At 45.1% G+C, this 21904-nt stretch overlaps 1 protein-coding gene across 2 annotated transcripts; it reads left to right on the top strand.

Moving 5' to 3' along the window:
* Positions 1 to 4037: 4037 nt before the first annotated feature.
* tspan11 (tetraspanin 11) lies at positions 4038 to 19970 on the top strand. 2 transcript variants are annotated; one of them, XM_079755560.1, is made up of 8 exons: positions 4038 to 4175; positions 5339 to 5448; positions 8952 to 9143; positions 11819 to 11893; positions 13356 to 13460; positions 13922 to 14080; positions 15135 to 15221; positions 18309 to 19970. In XM_079755560.1, exons 2-8 carry the CDS (start codon positions 5362 to 5364, stop codon positions 18366 to 18368), a joined length of 765 nt encoding a protein of 254 aa, XP_079611686.1. In that variant the 5' UTR covers positions 4038 to 4175; positions 5339 to 5361; the 3' UTR covers positions 18369 to 19970. The 2 variants fall into 2 exon arrangements, with proteins under 2 accessions (XP_079611686.1, XP_079611687.1); XM_079755561.1 differs by having other exon boundaries at positions 4044 to 4175; positions 5345 to 5448.
* The last annotated feature ends 1934 nt before the right edge of the window (positions 19971 to 21904 follow it).

The raw sequence follows: 21904 nt of genomic DNA, 5'->3' as shown, positions 1-21904 counted from the left end.
TTGTTCTTAAGTGCACAGACTGGCGAAGAGCATGGAACAGTGTCAATCGTTTATTCGGATTCAGGATCGGCAGGCAGAATAGTCAGACAGGCGGGGATCAGGAGCAGGCAGGATAGTCGGACAGGTGGGGATCAGGAACCGGCAGAATAGTCAGACAGGCGGGGGTCAGGAGCAGGCAGGATAGTCGGACAGGCGGGGATCAGGAACCGGCAGAATATTCAGACAGGCGGGGGTCAGGAGCAGGCAGGATAGTCAGACAGGCGGGGATCAGGAACTGGCAGAATAGTCAGACAGGCGGGGGTCAGGAGCAGGCAGGATAGTCAGACAGGCGAGGATCGGAGAGCAGGCAGGATAGGTGGTAGGTCAGGATTCGAATCGCGGGAAAGCACTGTGAAACACAAGAGACAATCTGGCAGGGAATGTTTGGGAGGAAAGGACTGATATAGGGGAAACACAGGTGAAGGTGGTTGGGTTAATTGGGAGTGATCAGGGTGGCAGGCAGGTGAATGGGAAAACCAGGGGCGGATCATGAGAACTACAAACAATTTCCCTTAAACACAGCAATCCATTTTCAAACCAGACATCCTCTACCCTAATGCCTATCGCTGCACCCGCTTCAAACTGTATCGCCAGCTCACCACCCTCAATGCAATGGCACCACAGAGCAGTTTGTAACGCTGAGTGTCTGTGTATCTCCTCCCATTAGCACAGGACCTTCCTCCACCGCTCAGCGGTGGGGGGTTGAGACACCACAGAGAACATGCTGTGGAAGAAGAGAGGCTTCTCGAGAGGAAACTGTTACAGCAGACAGATTTGTGCTAAATGAAAAGAAAAAACACAACAGAATGTAGTGAAAGTTGCTAACATTAGATAGCAATCATACATGCTTATACACACTTCTTTTTTATTATTAAAGTCACCCTGGGGTAATTTTCGGGATCCTGACCCTAAAACCTAAACCTGAAACCAGACCGAAACCTTAACCCTGAAACCAAACCTAACCCTAAAACTAAACCATAACCCCAATACCAAACCCATAAATGTAGGCCTAACCCTAAAAAGAAACCATAACCCTGAAGCCAAAAACCAAAAATGTAGCCCTAATACCAAAGCATTACCCTAAAATCAAACTAAACCCTAAAATGTAACCCTGACACCAAACCATATCCCTAACACCTAACCCCAAAACCAGACCCAAACCCTAAAACCAAACCCTATCATTTTTTAAGTCTGATATTTTCGAAGTCCCCAGCTGTATGTTGGGCAAAAATAATAGAAAATTATGTAAATAATATAAAAATTGTATGAAACATAAATGTTTACAAATATGCATATCGCGTTCTCTCTTCCACCTTCACCTAGCCTGGGGACGGATCTGCAGACGGTTTCCATGGACGATAAACTGGGGAAATAATCTGGAACAATGGAGGGAGACGAGACGGAGAGAGGTACCGGTCTGGCATAGAAATGAGCTGGCTTCAGGGGACAGTTTAGAGATGGGACCTTTCTAAATAGGTAAGAAGATGACATAGAAGGTAACATACACTTAGTAGCCTAAATGTGTGTTTATATTTAGCACAAATTCTGACTTGCTTTCATTCGTACCGAACACAAACACATATTTAGTTTAGTTAACATTTAAAGGTGTCATTCCCCAATAAACCATATAATCCTGTTCCTTTTGATAGGTCACTCGGAGTTGCATCAGCATGCTGAACCTGAAAATGTTCTTTTACCTCGATTGCCTGCATTAGCAAAGGAAAGAAAATAGACGCATAAACTAGCAAATTAGAAAAGCCTCACCAACTGGCGTCAGTTGGTGGATTAGAATTCATGGCCTCGCCCACCTTGGCTTGCGACAGTCCATGGGAAGACTTTTGCGGGCAGGTGAGTGCCACAGACTAGAGCCAATCTCGGCAGGCAGGGGGTAACAGCAAGGTGCTTACATTGAGGAACAAGTTTGTGCCTGTATATTTGTAGCGATAACAAATCAACGTTGCATCTCTTGGCCAAGAAAGAAGAGTTGAGGAAGAAATGGTTGGATTGGACATTCATTCATTCATTCATTCATTCATTCATTCATTCATTCGTTCATTCACGGGCACGGCGGGAGTCGTTGCAGCTGGGGGTCACGGGAGTGCCCGGGCCGTGGTCATGGTGAATGAATGTTCAATCCAACCATTTCTTCCTCAACTCTTCTTTCTTGGCCAAGAAATCTCTCTGTCTGTCTCTCTCTCTCTGTCTCTCTCTCCTTTTCCCTCTCTCTGTGTCTCTGTGTGTGTGTGTGTGTCTCTCTCTCTCTCTCCATCTCCCTCTCTGTGTGTGTCTCTCTCGTTCTCCCTCCCTCTCTCTCTCTCTCTCTCTCTCTCTCTCTCTCTCTCTCTTTCCTTTCCCCATCTCTCTTTGTGTGTGTGTTTGTGTGTGTGTCTCTCTCTCTCTCTCTCTCTCTCTCTCTCACTCTGTGTCTCTCTCTCTCCTTCTCCCTTTCTCTGAGTCTCTCTGGAAGTTTAATTGGTTTTATTACTATGACGGACAGTGCTGTTAGCCAATCACAGGCGAGATATTTGCATGTCATGAATATTCATGAGTAAGAGCAAAAATCCTGTCGTTCCTCCCCGCCCACCTCCTCCACCACACTAGAACATACTAGAACACTAGAACATACAATTCAAGGTACTTAATTGTGTAGCATCTACAGAAGCTGCTATCTTTGCTTTACACGGGAAATGGGTTAGCCTAGCGATTGTAATACTTGCACTTGGTTCTATGAACATCTTTACTGTACCGACAGCGATATATTGTTTCACTTCTTATGACAAAGGTACTTATTGTAACAAATGCACTTATTGTAAGTCGCTTTGGATAAAAGCGTCTGCTAAATGCTCTAAATGTAAATGCCCTAAATGTAAATGTAGAACAGAGTGAAGCAGGAGCACCACAGCATTTTTTTTCACCAAAACCGACTCACAGGGCATCCATTGCTACTAGTGACCACCGCAAAATTCACGAAAAAACGATGCAATGACACCTTTAAGTTTTGTTCCAATGTCATCGTCTTGCCTGCTCTTCATTCACTGCCATTTGTTCTCTGTGTGAATGGGACGTGATAGATGGCCTCAATTGCCAACTAATGTTGTTTTGGTGGACAGACTGTTGGGTCCTGCTCCTGGCCTGCTGGCTTATGAAATTACCGCAGGAATGGAGGAATACAAAAACAACGGCCGGGTTTGTGAAATGGGGAATCTGGCTGTGATTGAGCAATAGTCATCACAGAGGACAGATGGAAAGGCCAGGGCTGATCCAGCCTATCAGCAGCAGGATTTCGTTCAATTTTGATTTGTGACTTGATGTTTTGTCCTTTTTCTTTTAAATCTAGTGTCCTCTCTTAACATTTCCAAGGTGAAGACACAGGCCTAGTCACTGAAAGTGAATGTGATTTATATTCATAGAAGCATTCAACTCAGCCCGGTTTTCAGAACTTAAGCTGGATAACTTAATAATAAACCAGTCAATAAAGCCAGGAAGTCCTAGCGAGAGAGATCTTCTCCTTGTCCTTCTGAAGCAAAAAACAATACTGTCTTCTTGGGGTCCGAGGTCAGCAGTTCAATACATCATGGGGGTACTTTACATAATGAGAACGAAGGGGGCAGATTTATTGTCTCCTGTGTTTACTTAAGTTGATTACTTGGATTCCCTTCCAACAACAAGAAAGCTGGTGGTAGCTATGGTCGTTTTTTGATTTTGATTTTTTTTAGTAATGCAGACACACAGTCCTATGTTCACAATGTATTTTCTTCTTCATGCATTTCCTTTATCTAAACAATTGACTTTTTAGTATTTGACATTGCATTGCTTACGTTAAACCCTACTAGGAATGCTGCACTCGTGCCCGCTGAGCATGAAGCCATGTGGTGGTTTTAGTTACATATTAACCAGTGGTTTGCAGCGTGTGTTCATTCACTCAAAGAGTTGGGGGCGGGTTATCTGCTCGCTTCATTTCCTGCTCGCCCGCGGCCCACACTGGCCCCTTTCCTAAAGTCCGACTACCGTCACACACGCTCCGAGGGAACCTGCTGCTGAGACTATAAGCAACAAGCTGAACACACAGTGTCCCTTCCGCAGTGTGGACGGTGCATTGATTTGGAGAGGGATTGATCATCAAGTGGTTCGTCCTGGTGAGTAGTTGTTTTAATAAAGGGCAAATCGTAATTCGTCCACGGGATCTTTGCGACCGCACGCTATTCGCCAACTTTGTAGTGCGCAACAACAATGCAGGTGCAGATATCGCCTGTCCGGGATGTAGTCCTTCCTTGTCCCGTGAACAGCCACACAAGTGAAAACGTATTTTAATCTGTAAAGATTGGACGTTCATTCGCGATAGTAAGTGCGATATATTTGGGCCAAAGTCCGCAGGAGTGCGAGTTGGTACAGTCTCCACGTCATTCCCTGGGGAAGAAGCCGACATCGCAGCCGATAAGATAGTCTTGACCCGGAAAAAGGACCAATCATTTTTATGCATGCATTTGCCCCTTTTCCATGGAAAACACCGATTTTTTTTCTTCTAATTAGTGATTTTGTCACGAAATGATAACGTTACATTTAAAACCCCGACGCAAAAGTCGTGAATGCCCAAATCCCGGGCCCTACGTTGCATGTATTATGATAAACATTAATGATCTGATATGTTTGGCCCCAGGTCATTCACATATGCCTGGTCCCGCTTCACTAATCCTCCCACTGCTATGAACTAACACACAAACAGATATCACAATTAAAGTTATCAACACATGGCATGTAATGAGGATCCATCATTTATCCGTAACAATCCCAACCCATGGCTAATCTGGGTGGTCATTACTCCAGGCTGTCAGTAAGATATTACCAGAAAATTACAGCTGTTCACTTTCCAAATAACAACTTTTGAATCACTCATAATTCCTGAGATAGACATGCTTGCTGTATTTCATTCCATTTGAATTTACTAACTTAATTCCCGAATGATAGGCTTGTTGAACCTGTATAATTGCACACTAGTAAACACTTAGACGTTGAACAATGTTCAGGTAGGGTATTTTATGAACGTGAATTGAAGAACTATTATAAGACACACACACTTTATCACGTTTCAAGTAGAAAAATACGTCTGTTCTATATGTAATACTGGGACATTTAAATCTGCCTGTAAAAACTTCTTCACTTCTTATGACAAATGTACTTATTGTAACAAATGCACTTATTGTAAGTCGCTTTGGATAAAAGCGTCTGCTAAATGCCCTAAATGTAAATGTAAATGTAAATGTAAAAACCCCACAGGATGTTTTACTTTGTGTGATTCCAGAAGCAGAAGTGTGAGGAAGGAGGATGTCGACGGCGTTTAAGGACGACCAGGGGGACTGGCTCACCGTGTGTTTGAAGTATCTGCTCTTTGTCTTCAACTTCCTGTTCTGGGTGAGTCGACCTTGAGGAAAAGAAAAAACACCAAGTAGTGGTTTAGGTTAAAACCTCGGCTTTGGCATGTTTATGTAATTAATGCGTCATTGTTGATGGATAATTGCTGTTTTAGTTTTATCTAGTTCATGAGAACATTTCTGAAATTGCCAATCTTGTCTAAACGTACGGTTACAAGAGAATCAAAGTGCAACAACCACTTTGTAACTTTAGCACTGCACCCAGCCGTTAAACGTAGGATCTAGTTACCTATAACCAAATCCCCGTCGCCTCACTATTGTAGAAACATAAATAGTCTGAAGACCCTCCACCTACGGCTCGATCAAAACCGGGATGGTCTTTCCTCTCGAATCAATTTGGTATGTGGGAGAAAGAGGCGGGGGCATCACATGTTGAGCAAAAGGGCAGCGAAGAGGCTGCATTGTGTAGGTGGAACTTAAACATTGCATGATGGTATTAGAGCTCCAGACTCATTCTCCATGGCCTTGGTGGTGGTGGTGGTGGTGGCGGTGGCGGCGGCAATAGGGAGGTGTCCTGAAGAAGGCAGCCGGCTGCTGAGTCTGCGCCAGAATGGGCCGAATGTAATGGACTTGGCCCAAAGTGACTCATAGATTATTTAGAGCCCTTGCTGCATACGCAGGGAGTTCTGTACCAAAACCCCCACGCCCTGGCAACACGCTGCTAGTTTTAATGTTTGATAGTGCAGCCGTCCATTAAAACTGTGCTTGCTCACTCGCTACTGGGCCTTCATGCACGGGTGAAGAGACGATGTTTGGGCTGGCTTTGAAACTCCAACAACTAATAAATGCGTGTTCTGTTCTGTCTAAAGTTTGACTTCAATTTTTTTGAATTTGGTTTAGTCGGAAAGCAGAACTGCTTTGTTTTGCACTTTTACTTACAGGAGCAAACTATTAATTTCTCAGAGGTGTCTACCGTTTATGTTTTGCTCCCATGAGACACCCCAGGTTCTCTGCTTACTGGTTACCACCCTGTGAGGTAGGAACAGCGGGGCAACGGTGTAAAGCAAATGAAACCAAACATGTGTTTAGACAGGAAACGAAGAGGGAGCAGGCTGTGCTCTTATGCACACAACCCGATGTTTGCCGTTAACTGTGAGCCTTTTTTTTTCTTTTGAAGAAAAGTCACATTTGCCACGGTCCTGCCAACCACTGAACCCCTCATTATCTCCATTGTTCCCGTCTCATCCTGAAAGTGCTCATGTTGTTTCCTTTTTTTTTCAATCAGCTTGAAAACAGTGTTTAAAGCAACTAGGGAATTGGGGCTTTGTGCTAATGTCAGGGAGGCACAGATGTTTGAAGCCACTCTTGGTGAATTATTTGCTATTGTTAAAACACTGTTTTTGTTGGCAACTTCCAATCGAGTAATAGTAACTCCTTCTTGGTGGCAGCAGACACAGCAGTCACATGTGTGACAACCTGTACTTCCTAGTATACTCTTTAGCCCAGCTGCCTATCAGGTAACATTTGAAGGACCAAACCTCCTCACTGAACCCCTGCTATTGCCTGAGGCTTTCAACAGTATAGGCTAGTACTATTGTTTAAAATAGTAATGTCTTGTGTAAATGGGGTTTGCCAAGAGCAGAACCAACTTCAAGGTGCAGTAGGAAGGATTGAAGTGGTGTAAAGAGAGAGAGCGGAAGAGAGCTAGATTTAAAAACTAGACAAAATCTAGTCCCCTCTGCTCATGCCCTCACTACGTCTCTGGACCAATCACGAAAGAGGTGCCCTGATTGGTCAGAACGGAGGCAGGAGTATTCAACCTGTAACAGATATTCTCACCACGCATTTTCACTCCCTATAGCTGACGGATGACTCTGGCATTGATAACAAATGAAACTCACACAATGGCTCTTAAATCCTGCTTACAGCAACTTTTTTTTTTTTAACAAAGTGGCATCTGTAGGAAACTCAAAGACAAAGAGGGCTGGGGGGTGGGGTTTGGACGGGGTCAACACGGAGAGGAGCGAACGAGGCATTTCCTCCGTGCCCGGCGGTGACACTGACGAGGGGAACAGACGCCGGCTGGGCCACGCCCGCCATTGTTCTGTAGCGGAGCCAGCGGCGTGGCCGTGGCGGCGGCGCTAATAACCGCCACCCCCCCGGTTTGCTCTTTGGCCTGTTGTTTCTAACGCATTCCTCCCGCCTCGTCTCCCCCTCCTCTCCGATGAGCTCTGGGTCTGTTGCTGTCTCTCCTCGTCTTCTCTCCCTCTCTCCCGTCTCTCCCACGCTCTCTGCTACAGTGCTTCCCTTGTGCTTTTCATAGATCTATGTTTTCTTCTTACATGATAGGGAAAGTGTGAGTGTTAGGGAAAGTGTGAGTGTTAGTCACTTCCCTTGATACACATTTATCTATGTCTGTGCAGACCCTGTGTTTACTTGCAAGTAAGTGAGTTATTCTTTTTTGATGAAGCACTTTTAACACATTCTAACTTTTGAACTAAAAGTTACAAAATGCGAAAGAACTGGAAGGATGCATAACAACCAAAAAATGATAGAAATATAATTCTAACAAATAACAGAAATTCATCTACCATATGCTGGGTTCTTTTTATTTTTATTTTACAATCTCAATGTATCTCCCTTCTCTTCCCCGAAGTTCACTGTGTGTCTTTCGCTCAATTCAAAATGTCCCCCCATTTTAATACAGACTTCCCAATCATCATGTCATCTTCCTTGTTGGCCGTTTCTTCCATTCGCCCCTCTCATTCCTCACATTCCTCCAGTCTTATCATCTGTCTCCCCATCCTCCTACGTCGCCCTCTCTGTCCAGAGGTTGTCTCCCTGCTGTTGCCACGGAGACGCTGTTGTGTCAGACGTGCTCCCCCTTGGCTGGCGTTCTCGTTTGGGAATGCATTCCAGAGCCCTTAACGTATTCCTAACAACCCCAACTATTCAACTGTTAATAGTTAACCGTTAACTCGGTCTCTTGACTGATGGCTATACGTAGCCAGTGCTAACATGAGCCCTGAACCTATTCTGATGTCTTCCTGTGTTTTTGACCTTAAGCATATCATCAACTGGGTGGACGCTAGTTCACCTGTGGGTATCATGGGAGTCACTCTATAAGCTCCATCCTCTTAATGGTGTTTTCAACAACCTAAATAACACTTTTCCTAAAGAACACTTTTGTGCCAAAGTCTCCATTCCAATTGCCCCACCCGCTGCAGCCTTCTGCTTTATCCAACGAGCACAATGAATCCAAAGTGAGAACGGTGCCGAACACCATAGATTGTCGGCAGAGTATAAATAGATACGTGATGTGGTGGTCCGTCTCATCTCCTCTCCTGTGAACCTCTTCTCAGATGTTTTATAACCTGTGTTGTTATGGTCTGTCATACGTACCAAGGCTGTAGATCCCAGAGGGGGAAGCTGAGTAAAGGGAATCGATCAGTCTTATATCATAGAGCCTATGAGGCTCGCCCTCGGGTTGTGTCGAGTCCCGACCCCACATCAGTGTCTAACCCCCCCCCCTCTGTCCCCCAGGTGGGTGGGGCCGCCGTGCTGGCCGTGGGCGTGTGGACGCTGGTGGAGAAGAGCGACTACCTGAGCCTCCTGTCCTCCAGCACCTTTGCCGTGTCGGCCTACATCCTGATCCTGGCCGGCAGCCTGGTGGTGGTGACCGGCTTCGTGGGGTGCTGCGCCGTCATCCGGGAGCAGAAGGGCTGCCTGTCCACGGTGAGGGGGGGTTCAGAGTTTTGTGTTAAATGCGTTGGTTGCACTGTAGATTGTTGCCCACTGTGGTAGGTGAAAAATAATATAAAAAATGTGTTTTGGACCCTGATGATGATTATGAAACATTGCTGGATATTCGACGCAGTGTGTAGGTCGTGAGTATAAATTAAGCTTATGTATCCAAAGATGCTTTACCAAGAAAAAAGCTGGAAGGTGAGGGTGGCACAAGAGACCAATACCACGCTCACGACCAAAACAACGTTTCATTGCCCCTTGCCGCCTACTTTTGGGTTGTCTATCAAACAGCTTTATTTGATTGTCGGTGACAAATAAGTTCTGGCTATCATCAGTCAAGGCGTAGCTTGCTTGGAGGGCTAGCTAAGTGGCTTCCAGTCATTGTCATGTTTGGCATTGTAAACCGCATTACAGAATGACAGGGAAGGTTGTGTCAACGTGTTTCTGTTCTATACCACTGCTGAGTCTGCCGTGATAAATCCTTCGGTGTCGGCCAGATTTATGCTGTTGTTTTTCTGTCATCTACTGCTGTATTTCCCCACCCTACTTGACACAGCGGAATCTCACTGTGCAGCATAGTGCGGCTTGCGTTCAGTGGTTCAAACCAACACGAGAACACACAAACACACCGTCCCCTGTCTATACACACAGGTGGGGGGACAAGGTGTGTCGCATCATTCCCCCGTCGCACTGTGTGTGTGTGTGTGTGTGTGTGTGTGTGTGTGTGTGTGTGTGTGTGTGTGTGTGTGTGTGTGTGTGTGTGTGTGTGTGTGTGTGTGTGTGTGTGTGTGTGTGGCAGCACTATTTATAGGTCGGTCTCTTGTTCTTTTCACGCTCTGTGATGGAGGGTACAAGGAGTGAAGAGGAGGAGAGGCCCGGGTTACATTGTGTGTCTCCTAGCATGTGGATGGTGTCCTGATTTGCTCTTAAGGGTAAACAAAAATGGTTTGATTAACCTCAGACTCTATTAGTTGATTGGATGTCTGCTGAGATTGATGAAGAGACGGAGCGCGTGTGTGTGTATAAAGTGGTCGGGTTACGGGTACTGACGGGATATTGTGTAACAGGTTAATTTTGAATATACGTAGTCATATTACTCTACGCTGGGGATATAAATGGAATGCTTGTATCATTATTGACATAACTTGTCCTTGACCACATCAAGCTGTAGTGTGTTTGAGGAAGATCAAACGATGTTAGAAACTCCATTGTGATCAAAAGTCAAGTATTTACAATCCTTAGAGACAACTCTCTGGTCGGCCTTGCCCTTATTTTCTCACATTTTCCGACGATGGCACAACCATAGTTGAGGTGTTTTGGTCAGGCCCATTTAGAGAAACGTGGCTTCTCCTTCTTAGCCGTGATTGTGGCAGTGGTTTGTCTGAGTCATTGTTTCCTTTGTCTTGCTCAGTCAATGAAATGGCATTTGTCTATTCACAATGGCTTGAAGAAACGGCCAGTGTGTGAGCTTTCTTTTCGCTTTCTCCTTTTCTCTGTGTCTGTCAGTCTCCCTGTTCCTGTCTCTGTTACTCTATCACTGTCTGTCTCTTTCTCACTGTCTCGCTCTCACTTTCTGTCATTGTCTCTGTCTGTCTTTCTCTCCTTGATTCAGGCATCCAAGTATCCCATACAGTTGAGACACAATTCCTCAAGTGTGCAGTAATCTGTGAATAACTACTTCTTTATTTAGTAACCAGCTAAACCAATATAATTTGTCCAAATTACTTCCTTGCACGAATGTAAACTGTGGCAGTATAGCATTTTCATCAAGGGCTCTTATCACAAAGACCAAAGGCCTAAATTGCCATTGTTTACATTCGTGGCAGACCGGAAACAGACACACACATAACCGCTTACAGTCTGCTGAATAAGTAAAAACGAGGCACAAAGGCATTGAATAATGTCTTGGTGAATGCTGCTTATATCTTTTAGGGATGATACAAATGTAAAATTGGAACTCAGTCAATTTCAACAGGATCTCTAGAAATTTCCAAAGGGAAGGGGCTCGAAAATAACGGCCGTTTTTGCCCAATACCGTTTGGACGTTTGGAACACGTAGTCCTTAGAAGAGCTTAGTCCATGATATCATGGTCTGACAGTTTGCGTACGTTAACCCTGTGAACACGTGCATCATTCGGCTGCTTGATATTTTAGGGATGGGTTGGCAATGGCATGCCCCACCCATTGTGTGGCAAAAAAAGAAATCTCCTGCGCGAGCGGAAAAAAAAGTATCAGCGTGAGCAGGAAGGCACTTTGCCAGCACGAGAGCAAAGTGACCGCATACAGGGGCGTCAGTTGCGTGGTGTTTCACATTATGTGCGTGCACAATGAATGATTTTTCTCAAAGCAGACTATAGTACTGCTTTTGCAAGCGGAGAAATACCGTGCTCGAGTGCGGTAAAAGTATTCGCAATAATAATTAGTGTGCAGGGATGGGTTAGTTGTGTGGGCGTGCCAGTCATTTTTGCTGGCTCATTCTGGCAGCGACATGTTTCCATTGCAGGGGGCCTGGTGGATTAAAGCGACTATATCTTCAGTTGCCAAGTGCTCTGATGTAACACTCCTAGTGACTGGTGGCTAATGGAATTAAAAGTTGGTGATGTTGCGTTTTTTTGTCTTATGTTCCCGGCTCATTTTTCCCACGTTTCTCTCCAACATTCCAGTATTTCTCCTGCCTGCTGGTGATCTTCTTGATAGAGCTGGTTGCTGGCGTCCTGGCCTACGTCTACTACCAAAGGGTGAGTCACACACGCGCCCACACCCACACTAACACACACTCTTCTTGCAGAAGTCATAATGCCCAATAGTTCTTATTTTGAGATAATGAGCTCCACCTGTACAGGCATGATGATGTAAGCATGATGTTTTAAATAATAAGCCCTGTCACATGCTCCTGCTGTCTGACGCCATGATCTCATTTTTAGTCGGTGCCTCCCCATGCCATTTTCCCCTTTAGTTTTCTTTGTTCAGTAATTAGCGTTGGAGGAGCAACGTGATTAGCATTCAGTAATGAGGTTAGGTCTGGTTGAGGCTAGCGCCGTAGAGGCTAGACTTCAACCCACCATAGCTCCTCTTCCAGATGGTCCAGCGCCAATTATTAACCAGATTGTACAATTAAGAAAATAACAGAAGGCAAACATGCATAGCTTCCCAATGGGAACTAATTCTTCCTGGTTAGTTTAGTAAGTTAAGTAAGTCCTGGTTGCAAATTCATTAAATTGCAAAACATTTCTGGAAATGTCGAGTGTCCAGAGCAGACCTAGTTTCCATGAGCTACCCAGTCCCGCGGATAAAAGTCAATCAATAATATTTTATAGATATTTATTCTTCGGTTTCTTTTCAATAAATCTTTTTCTAAACCATGGCGTTTCCCTTTCTGTCGTTCTCCTCGTGGTGCTCCCTCCTCCAGAACACGCTAGACTCAGAGGCCTTATGGTCTCTGCTCTGTGTTCGGTGTGACGCCTTCGGGGAGTCTCACAACGTTCCATACCTCCCGTCAGGTCAAATCGGCACCTTCTGCGAAGCATCAAAAAGTCAGTTCTCGTATCCTCTCAGCTTCCTCCCAGGCCTTTCAGGGCTTCTATTGTTCCTCCACGTGGGCCCACTCTCAATAGATCCGCTGTAATAGCGGGAAAAGGTTCAACGAACGGCGGAGGATCAATAGAACGATCGGGACCCCCTCCGGGCACCGGGGCCAAAACCTCCATTTTGAAAGGCGCGTCTTCTTTCCGGTTTGCCGTGCAGCGCTCCGCTCCCAGCAGGATCAGAGCGGGGGGGTTCCTGCCTTCTCCGCCTTGCATCACTGCCGCTCCTCACTTTTATCTCCCAAATAGATTTTTTTATTCCCCCACACACATGCCAGCTGATGTCATTCTTTGCTTCTCCAGTTTTTCCTATGCTCTGTGTGTTTCGATATCAGTGAGGCCAGTGAAGAGACTTATCTGTTGCCAAACAAAATATCTTTGTTATATTGCATGTGATGTATCCCAGAGGTGAAGCACACACCACCTAACATATACATTTAACTACGTCACACTCCAACAGGGCATTATCATCGGTTAATATCTCTTGGTGTCTCTCTGCCCATCTTTGTCTGTTTCTTTCTTTCTTTCTTTCTTTCTTTCTTTCTTTCTTTCTTTCTTTCTTTCTTTTCTCCCTCCTCTCCTCTCCTCTTCTCTCCCTCCCTCCCTCCCTCTCCAGCTCAGTGATGAGCTGAAGCAGCACCTGAACCAGACCATGTCTGAGAACTACGAGCAGCCTGGGGCGGAGGCCATCACCCTGGCCGTGGACCGGCTGCAGCAGGACGTAAGTGATCCTCCCCACGCCGTTCTGATTGGTTAGCCGCGGGCTGACCAATTGAGTCATGGTAACGACGTTTCCCTGCTCCCCCCCCCCCCTCGCTTAAAAGTAATCCCAGAAGGTGGTGCCCCAGTGGCTCAGCGGGTAGAGCGTGTACCGTATAGCCTCAGTCCTGACCGCAGCGACCCGGGTTCGAATCCTGCCCGTGGTCCTTTGCTGCATGTCCTCCACTCTATCTCCCAAACCTCCCAATCTATCTAACTCTAGAAAGCATCAAAATGTAAAAAAATATATAAGAAAAGTAAGCCCAGAAAATTTAGTCAAATCCAGAGAAATAAGGTCAATCGTCATTTCCTGGCGACATATGGTTGCTGTGGCAGGCTGTGTGACGGCTCCTCTTTTAAGGTCTCTATAAGAGGGCACTCCATGCATTGTTAATGCGTGTCGTTCTTTGTGTCGCGGTGCAGTTCAAGTGCTGCGGCAGCAACAACTCGGGGGACTGGCAGCAGAGCGTGTACATCGAGTCGTCGCAGTCGCAGGACCGGCTGGTTCCAGACAGCTGCTGCAAGACCATCACCCCCCTCTGTGGCCTCCGAGACCACCCCTCCAACATCTACAAGGTGGAGGTCAGTGCTGGTCCCCTGAGAGCTGTAGACTGGAGAAGAGGGACACGGAATGATTTCCATTATTTTGGGCGGTGCGGTGGAAGGCAAACACATACAGTAGGATAATATATATCACGTTAGCAAAGTCGTAGTCTCGGTAAGAAGTCCAATACGAGGTTTCCTGAAGTGTGCAGGTAAAAAGTTAATAAAGGTGGAAGCCAGTATAGTATTATATTAATTTGTCAACTTTATGCTTTCAGGAAAAGTATGAGAATTTCTATTATATTATAGTTATTGGGTTCTGTTTGTCCAGCAGTCTTCTACTCAGGCAGTTCAAGACCAATTCAAGCTCGAAAGTTATGACTCAACTCTGTTTTGGCGGTGTTCCCACGTAACGATCTCTGGACTGTTTTTGATGTTGAGCCAAGCGCCGAGATGAGTCTAGGAGTATTTTAAGAACCCACAACAATACGCTGTTGTCTGCTCAGGCTCATATCTTATTCATTTTGGGAGAGCTGTTTGCCCAGTGGGAATTGCAGGCCGCTTTTGTTGTCTATGCAGGTCGTAAAGGGGAAGTGACCTTTGCCTTTATGCCTCTCATCTGTGGCACTACCCTGTTTTAACTGTCAATCTTTTAGATCCAAGATCAAAATAAAATGAGGCGTTTTATACTAAACGTTTTGAGTATTTATAAAGTTCATGAAAAGTTACCGTAGATGGAGACAAACCCAGATTCAGACTACAAATGAATAACTAAATTAATTGTCATCAACAAAAAATGAAACTAGGCTAATATTCAGGAGGTAGAGCGGGTTGGCCGGTAACCGCGAGGTTGCTAGTTCGATCCCCTGCTACTCCTAGCTGAGCGAGACGCCTCACCCTCACCCTCACTAGTTATGACGAGCTAGCTGTCGTCTTGCATGGGTGACTCCGCCGTCGGTGTGTGTTCATGAACGGGTGAATTTCAGGCAATATTGTAAAGCGCTTTGGATAGATGCGCTGTATAAATTCAGTCCATTTACCATTCTATCAGTGGCCATGTTGTCGCCTCCTGACTGTTGTTTCGTTTCCTCAGGGCGGATGCATCACCAAGCTGGAGCAGTTCCTGGCGGACCACCTGCTGGTCATCGGGGCAGTGGGCATAGGCGTGGCCTGTCTCCAGGTAGGTCCAGACGTTGGAGTCACCAGTGGAACGCTACCTTCATGGTATTAGCCATATTGACACCTGTCAAACCTAAACAAAGATACTAAGATAACGTTTGTTAGGGCAATATAAATAGCACCATCGTCTCAAACCTGCACCAGGTACGTTTTCGCATTAGCACCCTCTAGTCTCTTGATGTGTAGCTACAGTTATAGCTCTTAAACTTGGACTAGAGTAAAACCATTTATAAAGAATAATTCCCTGGAGGAATGATTCATGTATGGGCACGTTATATACTTGAGAAACCTTCTAGGTCAGATATTTTTTTGTAGAATAAATAGCTGCAGTAGAGAAGTTACATTGTGCCGATCTAAAGAAACACGGCTCACAAAAAAACAAACTCATTTGGTTTGCGATGTGCATTCAACATGCAAAGTGGATTTAATATCTTACAAACTATGCGAGTGTTACTGTAGATAACTCAATTATTTTTGTATCCTCAATACTGATGCATCATAGTTTGAGAAGATCAGCTTCTTTTAAAAAGGCAAATTCTCATCACTACTCCCCACAAAGCCTCTTTCACTGTCAATCCTTGCCAAGAGATGAAACGAACCATTCGTCTGATCATTCTAATTATACTTCTGTGCTTCGCGTATTGCACCATTTTTTCAAATAGATAGCCAATGAAGGCCTCTGGGTATAGGGTATTAACGCCATTTTGTCATTTTTCAATTCTGTCTGCCTCAGGCTCCTCTTGGACTGATTGAACAGATCCAGAGCTTTTAGGGCTTATTATGGATCCCTCTGTAAAATGCAGCAATACGTGTAATCCTGGAGCTTGTGTCACTGCTTGGTTGCCTAGCAGCCATCTTAGTCGGGTTGTGGAACTGCAACACTCTATATCAGTGAGGACTGTCGGAAAGTGGAGCTATTCAACACTTATTTTAACTAATAAATAGTAACAATTGCAATCTTTTTGTTTCTACCTGGTCTACTGAACTAAATGGCACGTCCCTCTTGCTCCTTTAGTCTCGGCCAATAATATCACAGCAGGAGGAATCTGGGAGCTTGGATGTGTTTTTAATATGAGGGTTAGGGTTAGGGTACCTTACATTCATGTGCCTACTTATTTTTCGCTAATATTGGAATTATTATGAACACATGAACGGTATCTCACCGTAGATCTCACCACTGCTTCTCACCGGGATAAATGATTGACCGCATTAAACTAACGGCCATCTTGGTTCTAAACGCCAGCTGGGTGGGGAACGGATTGCTTCTTGTTTCAAACCAAGACCGAACCAAGATGCCTGTTAGGTGAAATAGGCCCGTTGACACGGACGAGTCCTCTGAGAATAGAAGTCTTTCCTTAGCTGTCGCTTCTTCCCAAGGTTGAGTATTTTGTACTCCTCCTGAATACGCTGAAGGTGTTTTACTGCCACATTGTCAAACCAGCCTGTGAACAGAGGAGAGCTCCTTCCCTTCGCTTCTTGGGGTTTTCCTGCGGAGTCCCTGAGAAGTACGATGAGACAGCAGGGTCTTCCATCGAGTCGCATTGGATTATTCACTTCTTCCTGTTAATATTTCCGCTCTTGTCTGCATAATACTCACACTATTTAAGTGAAACCAATGGATTATTGTTCTGCTTATTTCAATTTTGCAGCTTTAAAGAAAATCATTTATGTTCTCCGTCTGCAGTCTAGTTTTGGGTCCATGTTGCAGAGTTTCCTTATGTCTGTCTGTCCTTATGTCTGTGTGTCCTTATGTCTCTGTCTCCTATTTCTTTGTGTTTTTGTGGTGTTGGCATAGCTGGTTGGGGCTTTCTTGACGGCCTGCTTTCTCTATCTACTGTATAAAGAAGAGGAGGACGACTTGGCTAGCTTGTGATAAGCACTAATGCTACCCTTGTGGAATTATCCACCCCTGTAGTGGGGGGGGGACAAGGTTAGACGGCATGGTGGACATGTGATCTTCGTGTCTTCTGTCCTTGTCTGTGTCATGTCCATGTTGTTTGTTTGATGTACGTGAAGAGCTACTGCTACCGTTTAGCACAGTGCCTATCATATGCTTGTCTCTCATTGGCTGAGGTATTTGATGTGTCGAATGTCTTGAGTTTGGCTTGCTGCCTCCTTTGTTTGCACATATGAGCACCTCTGCATGTCACTCACTCACTCACTCCCTCACTCACTCATTCACTCCACATCTACTGGTAAAGGCAACTTGAAGCCTTATAAATACATGTTTTCTGAATCACCACCCACTATATTAGTGATTTAGAATCCAGCTATTTTTTGTTGTAATTGGCACCTTAATGAGATATTTGTGGCGGTGCTGCACTCTTATCTCTTCGCCATCACTGTCATCAGTCTGGAGCCGCTCCTCGATGTGAACGATTATCTCCTTCACTCTTCTGCCATCGGCCCTCTGGTCCCAAACCTCCCCCCTCCCTCCTCCCTCCTCCCTCTCCCACGTCCTCTCCATCATATCAATTATCTCCGGAGTGGGTGGTGGGGGATGGAAAAGGAGCGGGAGGTGGAGGAGGAGGGGGTGGAAGAGGCCGTAAGCCGAGCTAAAGGGAGTCCTTGTCCTTATATCTGAATCCCACCCGGCCTCACTCAATGTGCCCTCCTCCTCCTCCTCCTCCTCCTCCTCCTCCTCCTCCTCCTCCTCCTCCTCCTCCTCTGACCTCTCCCTGACCCCCCCCCCCCGCCTGTTCATCCTTCAGGTCTGATTTGCTGGCGTCTGCACACATGCATGTACGCATGCACGCAGGCGCACAGTGCAGTCACATGCCCACTTCGGTTTGCGCGGAGAAGGCAGAGTGTGTTACAGAGCGTCTCCGCTGCCACGCTCTGTGTGCGTTTTAACGGCCAATAAAAACAAGTCTTGCCTTTTCTTTATTTTATACGTACACACAGTCGGGCACACACGCTGCCGGCTCACTCCTCCTCCATGGCAACCTTCTGCAAACAGCCCCGTTCACCCCCTACCCCCCTGCTTCCACCAGAGTCAATGCAACCCCCACCCACCGGTGCTTCACCCACCCCGAGTCCGTGTCTGTGGCGTCGCCGTGACGACTTAACCGTGCACTTCCTGTTTCAGATCTGTGGGATGGTGTTTACCTGCTGCTTGTATCGGAGGATCAAGATAGACCCTTACTGATCCCCCGGGGGCGGGGCCTGTACGGAGTCCAAGGGGCGGGGCCTGTACTGACTCCCGGGGGCGGGACCTGTGAGTTTCACTGAGGTGATTGGCCGATCACAGAAGGAAACCCAAAAACCAAAATGACAAACTTTTCAAACTTGAGCTCTTAGTCCCCCCGACACGGACACGCCGTTGAAGTTGAATTAAAAATCGCCGTTGACCAATGTGCCTGATGTTCAATGTCCAATCCATGCGTCATTAATTGCAGCAAATGTTATTTTTTGTCAAGCGCATGGGTCCCTATGATTGGAAGCATTCCTAGAAGGACAGAAGGATGGAAGTGTCCCTTGAAGTGTGTGCGGTACGACTACTGTTGATTTTGAAATATGCCTTATTCGCCTAGCGGCCATCTTGGTTCCATCTTGCTTCTAAACGTTCTGAAGGAAGATGGAACCAAGATGGCGGCTTGTTGAATAACTATACTGTGGACATGAAGGTCAATGCAAAGCTATCTAACGCAAACGTAAAGTATCTAACATAAGATACATGTTAAACAAGAACACTTTGTTTCTGCTAATGAAGTAAGATGGCTGTCCCGCTATAATCACATCGTGCCTGTGTTAAAACCATCACTTTTGATAATGCCTTAAATCACTAGCAATCAAAAGGTGCGGAAATTAAATGGTTTTACTTATATTTGTATATCCACTATATTTATTAGTATGTTGAATTGATTGCTCTAGTGGTATATTTAGTTGTGATTTATTTTTAAAGTAGACCAATCTTATTGGCCAGTGTATTTACCACATCCCAGTTATGACTGACCTGCTGATTTTTATATGGCAGATTTGAAGCTTCAACTATTTCTTGTTTTGTCGTTATTGTATTAACATGTTGAACATTCCACAATCAATATTGTGTTTTTTTTGTGTATCATTACCAAATATATATATACGTCTTTACCGTTTGCCCCGTTTGATATTGGCGCAAGCGCTCCCCCTGTTGGAGAGTTTGGGTTAAGCAGCCACTGTGCCGTACCATTCCACCGCCACCATATCGAGAATTAAGAATGGATTTCTTTTTATATATATATGTCCCTACGTCCGCCATACATTAATACATTCATGTTGTATTACAATTAAAAGTTTTTGCAATGAATTACTATTTAAAGATCAAACCATTTAGATACAATGCCAAGTAAAAATAAATAGGCTGATTTTTTTTATAGCAAACTAGAATATCATCAAAACGACCATATTTTGCATACCTGTCATGTTAATCCCTGTGGAAAGGGCTACGTGAAGGTGTATTGAGTTCTTGTTGGTTTACGGCAGGCATCAAATAACATATTTCCTTGTCAGTCTGTAGCTCTGTGAACCTAAACATTTGTTTTACCTGAACCTTGATGTCAATTGGGCACAACATAATCAGGACACAGACTATTTGAACAAATGGTTATTTATAAACTGTGGCTTTCTCATAGCAGTCGTGAAATCTGTTTCACTTATTTCATCGTAATGAGCTTCTTGTCGAAGTCTGCTGCATAGCACCTGAAAGAAAGACACTCGTGGTTCTGTAAATAGCATGTGCTGTTACTGACTGTCCAAGACATATGTCGGATATCGTAAAAAATAAACATACATTTGTTCATGTGCTTGTGTGTGTGTGTAATGACATATTTTCTATTTGTATGGCATTCAATTAAGCAATCGTACTTCACAATCGTGTAGGACAAGGTTGACCGCTAGAGGGCGCCAATGATTTACCAAACCGTTGGCTGCATGATGTTCAGAAATATTAGTTGACGTCGTTGTACAACTAATTTGCATTAGCTTCTGTCATGAGGCAAATTACTTCAGTAGACCGTAGAATACGCAGCATATTAAGTAGGCCTATACATCATACAATTGCCATGGCAACAGCAACCGTTAAGGCATTAAAGACTTGCTATCTGCTTGTTCTCTTTTTTCGAGTAAATAATCGAGTTATATGGTTAGTGACCTGCCTTTTTGAAATCAGGTCACAAAGGTCAATACAGGACAGTTAGGACAAGGAGATGAAACACAACATTTGAAATGTTTCAATGTCAACCTGCAAGCTAAGCAGTGAGGTGACAACGGAGTGGTGACAGGTGTGTGTGTGTGGGGGGGAGGGGTAGTACCTTTTTTTTAATCTTTATCAGCTACAGGAGGATTGCTCACATTTCCTGCAGACAGCCACAAATCTCTCTCTCTCACTCACACACACACACACACACACGAAAGGTTCTGCAGAGGCAAAAAGGGCACTCGGCACTGACAGGTCAACACACACTCACCGCAGTGAGACTGAACACACACACACATTAGCATGTGGTATACGCCCCACGCCTGAGGAGACCTGAGTGGGGGAATTGGAAGCAGATGGGAGTCTCTCTCTCTCTCTCTCTCTCTCTCTCTCTCTCTCCCTCGTTCTACTTCTCCATCTATCTTGCTCTCTCACATTTGTCATATCTCACGTCGTGCTATTGAAGCATATATTTCAACCGGGAAGGGGGGGGGACACATTGAAGAATCACCTCTGTGCACATGGTGAGGTATCCATTTCCCAGAAAAGAGCTGAAAGAAGGAGTACAAGTTGGGTTTCCCACGTGGGCTGTCCAACACGTAGGAAGCCTCAAGACCGAGCTGTTGTCCCGAGTGGAATGGTGTGTGTGTGTGTGTTTTCCGATCTGTCTGGTGATGATATTTTGGAACATTGTAGACTCCTGCATGTCCGAACATGTAAACTTCATGCCGTCGTAACTGTATTCCCTGGACATGGCATCTTAAGAATGTTAACGATGGGCCTTATTCACCGAATGGCCATCTTAGTCCCCACCCAGTGAGCATTAAAAACCAAGATGGCCGCCAGCTGAATCCGGCCTGTGGGTGTTCCCTGTCCCGTGAACTCATGATTACGAGAGATCTTTATTCGCCTGCTAGGGGAATTTGTCTTGCAGAACACAGAAGCAATTCCCATAACAACCCTTACCACATACACCCCAGTATACATTACACATGAATACATACAAGACACTCAATCTCATGGTTCCTTATCTCTGCCGTGAGGAGATGGATGCTTGTGGTGTTGAATTATGTTGCTTCTCTTTTAGGTCACGTCCTCTTCTTGTTCCTGAAAGCCATCGGTGTTCAGCGTGCAATGATTCACCTTAATGTTTATCTCCCAGCAGATGATTGAGCTGTATGGACCGCTGAGTGTGATCTTGCGTGATCGGAAAACAATGAGTTCTCACGCACAGGCGGTACAATGAGCATAACAATCCTTAAGATGTTTATTCTAGCTAATGGGGGTGGGGGCTTTAATGTTCCACCATGTGTGCTTTCAAAAGGCCAGATTCTTAGCTTGCGCTGCCGCTAAGCTCATGCTAAGTCGAGAACCAGTTTGTGTTTACCTAAAAGTTGTAAGACCTTTAGAAGATCATGTCTCAATGCTCCTCTTCCTTTGTTTTTAACATTCCAAAGCGCAATGTTTCACATATCCTTTCATCAGATACCAACACATTCTTGAACATA

The sequence above is a fragment of the Pollachius pollachius genome, assembly GCF_949987615.1.
Source record: "Pollachius pollachius genome assembly, chromosome: 18".
Taxonomy (NCBI): Eukaryota; Metazoa; Chordata; class Actinopteri; order Gadiformes; family Gadidae; genus Pollachius; species Pollachius pollachius.
The sequence above is the reverse complement of the archived record's forward strand: the minus strand, read 5'-3'. Positions and strand labels throughout refer to the sequence as shown.

What these genes read in the sequence shown, in the direction of transcription:
- tspan11 (XM_079755560.1), top strand. Translation starts at nt 5,362, where the DNA reads ATGTCGACGGCGTTTAAGGACGACCAGGGGGACTGGCTCACCGTGTGT. An exon ending in TCTTCAACTTCCTGTTCTGG is followed by an intron (nt 5,449 to 8,951) that starts GTGAGTCGACCT and finishes TCTGTCCCCCAG; the next exon opens with GTGGGTGGGGCCGCCGTGCT. An exon ending in CCTACGTCTACTACCAAAGG is followed by an intron (nt 11,894 to 13,355) that starts GTGAGTCACACA and finishes CTCCCTCTCCAG; the next exon opens with CTCAGTGATGAGCTGAAGCA.